General features: G+C 54.3%; 1 protein-coding gene across 1 annotated transcript; it reads left to right on the plus strand.

The window, feature by feature from the left end:
• Positions 1-1998: 1998 nt before the first annotated feature.
• Positions 1999-5122, plus strand: NPW (neuropeptide W). Its single transcript, XM_015876493.2, is given in 4 exon segments — positions 1999-2006; positions 3093-3180; positions 3183-3695; positions 4710-5122. Coding segments are annotated over 4 exon segments (645 nt in total). The 3' UTR covers positions 4746-5122.
• The last annotated feature ends 5679 nt before the right edge of the window (positions 5123-10801 follow it).

The following is a 10801-nucleotide window of genomic DNA, read 5'->3' on the forward strand; positions in this document are numbered from 1 at the left end:
GGATAGGATAGGATAGGATAGGATAGGATAGGATAGGATAGGATAGGATAGGCTGGAATGGAATGGAATGGAATGGAATGGAATGGAATGGAATGGAATGGAATGGAATGGAAAGGAGTGGAGTGGAGTGTAATAGGATAGGATAGGACAGCACAGCACAGAACAGGACAGGATGGGATGGAATGGAACAGAATAGAGTGGAACAGAACAGATCAGAATGGAATCTAATCAAGATGGGATGGGATAGGATGGGATGGGATGGGATGGGATGGGATAGGATAGGATAGGATAGGATAGGATAGGATAGGATTAGGATAGGATAGAAGATATGGATAGGATAGGATAGGATAGGATAGGATAGGATAGGATAGGGTGGAGGGGATGGGATGGGATGGGATGGGATGGGATGGGGATGGGAGTGGGATGGAAGTTGAGAGGGACATAGAACAAGCCAGAGCAGAATTAGTCCAGTTGAAAAGGACCTTAGGAGTTAGAAGTGTAGCTCTGCAGAGTGCCCTGCAGCCAGAGGAAGACAGGTTCTCTTCTTGTGTACATCCAAAATGAAGCCTCCATCCTCCCATCGAACACCCACAGTGAGATGCTGGAGAGCTCAAATGGCCAAAAAGTGTCATATACAGGAGGAGCAGTAATGACTGAGTGCGCCAGAGACCCCATCATAGGGCTGGCCTTTTAAATTGCCTTGTTTTCATGCTCGGATGAGTTGCTAACCTTCCAATAAACACCAGAGTCATTATAATAAAAATGTGGAAAATGCTACCATTAAACCACGCCGGTTTCTTTTTCAAGTGCCTCTTTCTGGGACATCAAATTCATTTAGATCATTCTCAAAAGCCACAAATCCTGAATGGGTGCAGTAATGTTTGTGGTGGGAGGCGATGTGTTACATCGGGTGGCGGCAGGGCTCCGACAAGAGCTGGCTGGGTTTATTGCAGGAGTTAAGGCATGACGCTCAGGCTGCTCACCCCTCTTGCCCCCCAGTTTGGCAGACTGAAGCTCTGGTTCATGCTCTGATGCTCGAGCCCTGCAGAGATGTGGAACCAAGCACTGAACCATGAGCAGGAGGAAGCGGAGCCTTCCCCTCAAAAAAGATGTTTTGGTCCAAAAATGAAGAAGAAGAATCTTTCAGCAGCACAGCCAGGTGGTTAAATCCCAACCCTCTTCACTTCTACCTATTTGGAGTAACTTCACCAGTGGTTTGCCTGAGCTCTGGGGGAATGGAGCAGTCTTGCCCCAGCCCCCATGTTGTTGGTAAATGTGATGTTGGGGTTCACTGTGTTAATTGAGAACATAGAAGGAGGGTGTTTCAAGCAGGCTTGAGACTGGCTGGACTCTGCCTGGGTGTTACAGGAGTGACCTGAAAGGCTGAAATCATAATAGTGGGGGCCACCTTGGAGCAGCACTGTAGGAAACCTGCTTGCATGGTGAGGGTGAGGAAAGAGTTCAGCTCAGTTCCCAGAGCTTGTCAGCTTGACACGTTATTCAAGTTATGCCAAAAATACATGGAGGAGACACTCCAGGCAGATGTCTGGGAATGCAAAATCTTCTCTCTTGGTAGGAAGTTTAAGCCCACGTCTGCACATTGATGTAGCACTGCACAAGCTGCTGAGCTACCTGCTTGATCAGGAGCTGGGGCAGAGCAGGAGGCAAAACTCTGCCTATTCCAGACCTGACATCAGTTGCTTGGGGCTCCTGATCTCAGGGTGAGAGGAAATATAATGACTTTTTATTGAGGGAAATAATGCGTGTCCCATCGTGAACCGAGGTTTGGCATCCAGGGCTGAGATGTGATTGTCTGTGTGCTGTACCACTGCCATTCATTAATGTCTCTCTTGAAACATGGGAGCGATGGGGCCTTTCATCATCTCCAGAGCACTCAAAGTGTGACAAAAATAGCCTGTCCATCAGTGATCTGCTCGGGGAGGATGGAACCAGGCTCAGTCCTTATTGTAAATCCGGGTGCTTCCAAGAAGTTACGCCATGGATAAGTTTGACTCTCTGATTCTAGATCAATAACAATTCCTGCTCTGCACACACGTGACTTCTTGTACTTAGCATGGGTGAAGGCCAGAACCCTCCTCTTAGCAGTAGGGAATTGCACTCCCTTCTTGAGGGGCACAGAACCTGTGTGTGCTGAGCATGATGGGCACAAGAAAGCTTTGCTCCCGAGGAACTTCTGCCCACCACGGGCTGGAAGGAAGAGGCTGGGAGCTGGGTAATGGGAGCCTGCCTGCATGGGAATGGGTTAAAATAACAGCAGAGAATGAAATAGGCACATGGGAGCATGCAAGATGCTGAGAGCAAAATGAATCAAGTTGCTGTTCCAAGAGATGGTTTAGACATAAATCAGCATAAGCCAACAGACTGAGTAATAAACAGAAGGAACTGGAATTGCTCTGATGAGCATAAATTTGACCTACTTGGTTCTATGAGGGAATCTAGAGGGGAAAAGTCACCTGAGGGAAGTTGTGAAACTGGTGATCATAACCCATTTAAGAAGAACTGAGTTGCAGATGAGGAAGGGCAGCAGCACTCACGAACCCCACTGCAAACAGCTGTGAATGCAGCAGAAGTGCAATAGGTTTGGGGGAGAGGAACACAAGTTGGAAGGTGTCCCATGGGAATCGGGTGTTGCAATGGCTCCTCCAGGCCACGTCCCTGTGCCTTGCAGCTGGCCCTCAGTGAGGCTGGTGGTGGGGGCAGATCCTCTCTGTGGTTCCTCACTTTCAGTCTGTTTAAGATGTTTCTCTTCCTCTAGCAATAAATCCTGCTGCTGTCAGGCTGGTTCTGGGGGTGCAGATAAGATCCAGAGCTGAAGAGATGTGCACAGGGCTGTGGACAGAAGCTTGGGATCGTGCAGAAGATGCTCACAGCTGAAGATGGGAAGCTAAGGGTTTGCATGGAAAACCCTTAGGGCTGTAAAGAGGACCATAGGGACGTTGCTTGGACCATGTGTTGTATGTTTGGGGCTACAGAGAGATACTCACAGATAGGAGAGATGCTGGAAGCTGTAGGGGAGATGCTTGGGGATGTGAGGAGGATGCTCAAGGAGAGAATGATGCTCGGTGCTGCAGGGGATGTTCACAACGGACGATCCGGGCCACAGGAGGGGGCGAGGAGGGGCAGGCGGCGGGGAGGAGGTCCGCGGGGCCGGGGCTGCCGGGGGGCGGTGGGGGGCTGCCGGGGCGGAGCCGCGGGGTGCCCCTCCCGGCTCCAGTATAAACCGGCGGGGCGCGGGCGTGGGGCTGCCTTCTCTGGGGTACCCGGGGCCGCACAGACGCCTCCTGCCCGCAGCCATGGCGAGGGGGCAGCTGTCGGGGGGCGCTTGGGGGACTCTGGTGCTGTTGGGGCTGATGCTGCCGGCGGCACCGGCGGGAGCTTGGTACAAGCACGTCGCCAGCCCCCGGTACCACACGGTGGGACGCGCCTCGGGGCTGCTGATGGGCGTCCGCCGCTCCCCGTACCTCTGGCGCCGGGAGCTGCCGGCAGAACCTCCGCACCGCCCCGGCGGCACCGCGCCCGCTGCCGCCCCGCAGCCCCCGGGGAGCCCCGCGGGGGACCCTCCGCCGCCGCCGGGTCCCGGCCACCTCCTGCAGCGCCTGCTCCGCCGGGGCTGGGGTTGGGGGGGGCCGCGTCCTGCCCCCGCCCGGCCGCCGCCCTCCGCCCGTGAAGCTCAGGTAAAGCCGGGAACCGACGGGGAGAGCGGCCACCGGGGTGCCGGCGTGGGGCTTAGGGCGCGGGGTCGGTGTTCAGGAGCTTTAGCATAGATGGGTGCGAGGAGCTGCCCGCCAGCATCTCGCTGCCTGCAGCATCCAAGCACCGGCCGCTCTGGAGTGAAGGGACCCTGCGGGACAGCCCGGCAACTGTGGTGGTGGGTGGGGGGGTCCATCCCCGTCACCGGGTGGATGTGATAGTATGAGTTTGCATTTTGAAACATGGTCCACGAGGTCCCAGCACGGTGAGCTGGGATGGTCAGACCTGTTCAGAGAGGTTATGCTTGGATTTTAGGGTGAAATAAGGGGCCGGGTGATTTCCGTGCCCATCACAGGAGGGGAGACATGCTTGAACCCTGAGCTGTCTGTGCCACAGAGGGGTGTCTGTGGGGGTGAGCAGCTCCCAGCATCACCCCTCCCAGATACCCTCTCCCTGCCCTCTTTGCTTTGCTTAATCGCGTGGGACTGTTTGAGGGCTGTTTCCAAACATTAAATCTCTTTCCTCTTACGTCAGTAAGGATCCAACATCCAGCTGAAATCTGAGGATGCTTCAACATGTTGGATCAGCCCCAAAACTCATAGCCACAACCCCCCCTCCCCTTCCTTTTTTTGGCCTTTATGGGAAAGCTCAGGCATATCAGCTCAGCCCTGTGCTACGCCTGTGCTGTCCTGGCTGGAAACCCGGCTGGAAACAGGGGCAGAGCAGTGCTGGGCACCACGTCTGTGACCCAGAGCTGTGTGTAGGGTGAAGTGCTCTGATTTCATGGTAAAATCTCCTCTGGAGGCAGGGCCAAGCCAAGGATTGAGCTGTTAATAGGGGCGCTTGCAGCTGCAGAGCTCAGTCTGCATACATAGTGTATTACTGGGGCAGAATGGCTCTGTGATGACATCAGGTGAGCTCTGAGCCCACAGCAGGGAGCACGAAGCATGGGTGGTATATAATAATCACATAACACTGGGTCCCTTTTCTTCTTGCAGCCTCGCCCCATTGAAGACCCCGCTGTGCTGCGCTGAAGGCTGGGCAGGGATGCTCCAGGAGCTGAGCAGTGCCGGCTGCCCATGATGGGGACTGTTCAGTGACTGCTGAGTTCCATCGGTGCTTCTCTGGCTGCTCTGACCTCTGAAAGCATACAGACAATTGCATTCAAAATAATAATAATAATATGATGTATATCAGATCTTTTTCTCACCCACTGCCCAAATGCGGTGGTAAATTCATCTTGTTTTCAGGTCAACTTAGTGCTATGAACTTGGGGAGAAATGAACAGGGAAGATATTTATTTATTTATTTTCGATTTCTGTACTAGCTTGTTTGCAATATGACACAAACACTGTTTGCTTCCTAGGATCCTGCCCTCATTAAACTGAGACTCAATCAAAGGAAACTTGTACCATTGTGCAATGTTCTTATCCTTTTAGCATAGGTTGGTGTGGCTCGGCCAGGGCAGGCACTGCAGCATTCTGGTCACTCCCAGATTTTTCTGACATGATTTAACTTCTCGACACAGTCTTTTTCCTGCAGTATTATAGTGAATGGCTTTCAGTGCCCGTGAGGGAGTTGCTGCCAGGCTGGTTGTCAGTTCAGATGGCAAAGATTGAGCCAGGGTTGAGGCTGACTCCTGTGCTGGGGTCCTACTGAGTCCCCTCTCAATCTCCCCAAGGTTTAAGAGTTTCTGTTCATCATCAGTACAGTATGGTACACAGATGGCACAAATGATGTGTGACTGCCCATTAGGGCACTTGAACAGGCTGTGTCTGTTGCACTGCCCATCAGGCACTGGAGCTGCCGCAGATTGCTGCTCTTGTGGAGGTGACTGCAGAAGGTGGGAAATGCAAAAGTCAGTGTTCAACAGAGGATGCAGAGAGGGCGATGAAAGGAGCTGGGGTGGGTGATGTGGCTGCACTGTGCAGCAAAAATGCACTGCAGTGCTCCAATACTGGGGCAATCCCAGGGAGATGCTTGGTTAACCTCCAGCCTTCCACTACTCACCTCATAAAATTGTTCCTCCTGAAGCTGTGAAGCATGGGCTGGTTATTTCTCACCTGGGGTCACAAAGTGATTTCCTCTGTGCTCTGCAGAGATCTGGGCCCTCCCTGGGGGTCAGCAATCCCAGCCAACAGGAAGAAGCCTTCCCAAGGTGTTTAATTACTCCTCTCCCACAGGCACTGAAGCAATCCCTCCTTTATGACCAGCCCCAGCAGAGCTCTGCCTCTTTCCTACCCACAGCCATATGGGTTGTGGATGGGATGTGGAACCCTGAAGCTGTCCCGTGGAGACACTGAAATGAAGTGTAGCCTCAGGGGTTGTGGGGAGGCTGAGAGCAGGAGGTGCCAGGGGGGAGCAATGGCACCTGATGGCTTTGCCATGCCATCTTGTGGCCATGGGGTGCTGTGAAATGAGGGAGAGCAGGAAGGAGGCAGGAGAAACAGGTCTGTATCCTGACACCATGTCCCCACGCCACAGTCCCCATGGAGAGCACAGGGTCTGTTCTCTGCAGAGTCCTTATCAGAAACATGAGGCTGTACCGCTATGGTGAGGTTCATCCTGTAAGTGCCACAGGGATGGGGCTGTTCTGGGGCTCCTTTCATGCCATGCAGGGCTCTGCATGCGTGATGTGTGGACACAGTGATGCTGCCACCCACCTCTCCATGCCAGTGGGTGCTTCGTGTTCCAGCCCAGCAGCAGGTGCACCCTGGGGGCTGCAGCAGGCAGGAAGACATCCCACCCCACCCAGTCCAAGCCTGGGGCGGTTCTGCTTCCTTCCTGGCTCCCAGCCTCTCCCAGGAGCCCAGCAGCATCGAGCAGGGCAGCGGGCACAGCAGGGCCCAGGCTTGGCAGGAACCAGCAGCCCAGGAGGAACCGACGTGGGCTCCATGTACACAATGGTTGCAGGGCTCCATGTGCTCTGGAGGAAGAAAACTCCCTGAAGAATTTCCTCCCTTCTTGGATCTGTTCCTCACCCTGCTGGGCTGAGCCCTGCTATGGTGTGGGGATGGTGGGGATGGAGATCCCTAGGCAGGGCTGGTAGCCCCAGTGGCTTGGTGATGGACCTGGATGTCCCTGTGGTGTCAGGCTGTGTTGGGCCATACCAGGCTGTGCTGGGTCATACCAGCCCCTACCCCATTGGTCTGCAGCAGCTGCGGGGCTGGTCTGTGACCTGTCCACACCATCGCACTTTATGCTGCTTTGAGAAATTGAAAGGCCAGAGATAAGGGGTAAGAGATGTAGAGAGCAGGGAGATAACGTTATCTCTGTGCTTTCTGTGCTTTAGCCTATTCCAAAGTTGTCCAGAGTGCTGATAAGGATAGAGCAGCTCAGAGACACGGGCAGAGATCTCCTTCAACTGAGCTTGTGGAGTTAACCCAGTGTCCTGCATCTGGATGGGCACCCCTGCTGCAAGGGGCAGGGCTGATCCCAGGACACCCTCAGCTCAGGCTGCTTCTGTTGCTCTTCCACATGGCTGACTTGGTCTGGATCCAGTCCAGCTCCTGTTGCTTGCGATGAAAGGAGGAAGCAGCTACAGTCGAGTGAAATGTGGATTAACACTGAATTTCTCTTCCAGGTCTGGCAGAGCCCTTGCAGGCACATTCCTGCCCTGGGAGTTCCCCTCTGCACTGTTGGTATTTCCGTGGACGTGGTCACCTGTGCTGCTCAGCTGCCAGCCTCGCCTGGGGTGGGTGCTCTGGGGATGGGTGCACCCAGGGGTGGGTGCCCATAGGGTGAGAGCTACAGCAATGGGTACACCCAGGAATGGGTGCCCCAGAGCCCACTGCAGGGTTCGGTGCTGCTCTCCTTTCTATTCATATCCAGCTCTGATTTACTGAGCTTGAAGCAAAGCAAGCAATTAGCACGGCCTGGCTATTTAATAAAACGAACGGGGCTAATTGCTTAGTAGCTGAGCCTATTGTTCTTGGTGCTGTGCCAAACCGAGCAGGGTTGTAATTGCAAGCATCTGCAGCATGGCTCGGAGAGGCACCGGGCATCCCTGTGGGCTCATTGAACCCAGGCACTGCTGTATGCCCGGGGCCCTTCCTGCTATGGCTTGCAGCACCACCTGAGGGCACCAACCAAATTCATGGCCCTTTTAGTGCCCAGTTCTCCCTGATTATAGTGTGCTGGAATGATGCAGACAACAAGTCAGGAGAGTGCAGAATGCCTTCCTAGGAACTGCATTCGAGTATTTTCTGCCTTACACTGCAGATATCCAGGTACTCCTTGGATAGGGACGGGTGGGGCTGGACTGACACCAGCCACATTTCTGCACAACACCAAGTGCAGTCAGTCCCTCTCTGGCACACAGCACTGATAACTCTCTTCTCTGCTTGCAAATCCCAAAGGACCTGGGCAGATTCCCATCTGCCAGCTTGTGAAAGAGGCATCTCCCAGCTCCCGGGAGCATCACTGAGCTGTCTGGACTTTCACAACTCTCAAAGCATGTTATTAATCCTCCTGATGATTAATCCTCCTTCCATCCCTATCAATCTCACCTGTTTACAGCTCAATAGTGCCACACACAGAAACCTTGTGAAAACGAGACGCTGCGTTTCAGGAGGTTTCCTCTCACTCCCTGTTCCTCCTGCAGCGTGAATACTTCACTGGGACTGCACTTACTAACGGCCAGGGATAATTACAGCAGTGACAATGGATTATCCACAACTGCCTGCGGGGGATGAGTGAACATTGTTGCTGACGCTGGACAGAGCAGGGGGAGGAAGAGAGTGCACAGAGGAAGAGCATCGCCCTGGCAGCAGCTGCCAGTTCCAACTCCAGAGATGCAAACTGGTTCTGATGAGTACTGCTTATGGAAGGAAGCACTGGGAGCCTTCATCACTCTCCTTCCACCTGCTGCGGCAGGACTAAAGGTGTGCAAAACCTGAATTGCATTGAAACTGCAGGCCATCGTCAGCCTGGACACACCAGCCTTCACCTCCAGCCCCGCTGCCCTTCCAACAGCCTCAAAGGCAGGGCTGCAGAGCAGAGATGTGCTGGACGTAGGCAGAGCTCTGAGCCATGAGACTGTCCTGCTCCTCCCACGCCGGTCTGCCCACATTGCTGCCCTGCTGCAACCTCTCGTCACGGTGTGTGTGTTTCACATGAGTTACACAACGTCGTCAGGCCGAGAGCAAACAGAGCTGTACACAGGTGTAGTTCTGTGTAACTCCTTCAAGCAGTGAGTGGGCTGTAAGCACATGTCAAATAGAAAGAGCTCCCAGCCCTCCCAGGCCCACGAGCACACAGGTTCCATCAATTTCCCCAGCAAAATTAGGATCCGGACATTGAGGTGAATAAAAACACCAAAATTTGAATGGAAAAAGAATGAATCTGTGCAATATGTGCTGAATATCGCCAGCAGCTCCTGGGGTCTTTGTGCCCTTTGCCAGCTCTGCCTTCAGCTCTGTATTTCTCCCCCTTTGTACCCTGTAAGCTACCAACACATCCTATAAAGCCATATTCAAAGGGGTTAAAACATTCTGTCTGACCACCCAGAAGATTTTCTCCCTTCTGGTTTTTTATGGCACTGAATAGAAAGAAAAACTTCTTTTGGTTCAGATAAACTTGAAGCGATTCCTTCTCCTCTCTCCCTCCCTTCAGTGGTTTTTTTTTTTTGTTATTGTTGGTTTTGGTTTGGCCAGAGAGCGGAAAAATCAATTATTCGCACTCCTCTAAACTGATTAAAAAAGCTTCAGGTCTCCACAAAGAGGCTCGAGGGAGTGGTTATGTTGTACAGCAGATAAAATGCTCTTCAGATTCTCTGCTCACCCTCAGCAGCAGCACTGCAAGGGATGAACCCAACGGAGCTGAGCTGGCACCCAATGCACTGCGACCACCTCGTTGTGTCCAGCACAGCCCCTGCTGGTGTGCAGCACCCAAACATCCTCACTGCCCGCAAGAAATGCAGGTGGAAAAATAATGCTATTTTATTCTTTTTGGTTCGAATATCCCATTGAAAAGTGACAATGCAGAACTTCAGTCCTCTCCTCTCCTCTGGTCTGTAACATCTGCTAGGAAAGCAGTTAGGGCATTGATACAAGCCCCTGTGACACTGGAACAAGACCCACGGTACCAGTGCTGTGACAACAGATCTGGGTCATTTCCTCCTTTAAAAGCTTTCAAGGAAATGAAATCAGAGATGCAAAGGGGTGAAGATGGGAATCTCTGTGTTCCAGCACAGCTGATGGCAGTGAGCTGAGGGCAGCTTAGCTGGGTGCAGCAAAGATCTGCTGTTGGAAGCTGGAGCTGATGAGCCCATCCTTGCAGCCTGGCATTGAGGGACATCAAACTTTGGTCCAAGGCTCCACATGGACCAAGCTGGGGGGAGTGTTGGGGGAATCTCAGTGCTCTGCAGACACAGAGGCAAGTGGGATGTGGGAAAGGTATTGAGGCAGCTGAGCCCATGGTGGTCGTTGGTGAAAGAGCTGTGTGCCACCTCAGAACTCTTTCCCATGAACATCCAGAGCTTGACAGGCCAGTAGCTTCGTCGGTGCCCAGCAGGGTGGATCAGCAGACATCCCAAAAGGGCTCTGCGTCTCCAGGCTGGGCTGCAGCCTCCCCTCTCTAAACCCATCACCTCCCAGCAGCTCCCCGGGAGCAAGGGGTCCCCATTCCCTCCCCTTCTACCCCCGGAGAGCTGTGCTAGTCCCGCACTGCGTTCCATGCATCCCCATCCCGTGGGGGATCGAATTAGGATTAGGGCCTGGCTCTGGCACAGCTGCGGTACCTTCTGGGAGCCCCCGCTCCCTCCAGACCGGGGTGCTCCGAGCGGCCCCGCGCCCTGCACGGTCCCTATCGACTCCGCTCGGAGCAGTCCCGGACGGCCCCGATCCTCGCAGCCCGACGATGCGCGGCGGGCATCCCCTCACCATCCGCCCCCGGGACACCACCGGATCCGTCCGCCCCGCTCCCGGCTCCGCCCGCCCCGTCCCCATCCCCAGCTCCGCCCCTCCCGTCCCCATCCCCGGCTCCATCCCCTCCCCACTCTCCGCACTCCCGGGCAGCGCGCATTATGGCCGCGCTGCGCTGCGCCCCGACCCCAACGCCGGCCCCGACCGCGGCCCCGGCCCGGACCCGC

Source organism: Coturnix japonica, chromosome 14 (genome assembly GCF_001577835.2).
Source record: "Coturnix japonica isolate 7356 chromosome 14, Coturnix japonica 2.1, whole genome shotgun sequence".
NCBI classification, from domain to species: domain Eukaryota; kingdom Metazoa; phylum Chordata; class Aves; order Galliformes; family Phasianidae; genus Coturnix; species Coturnix japonica.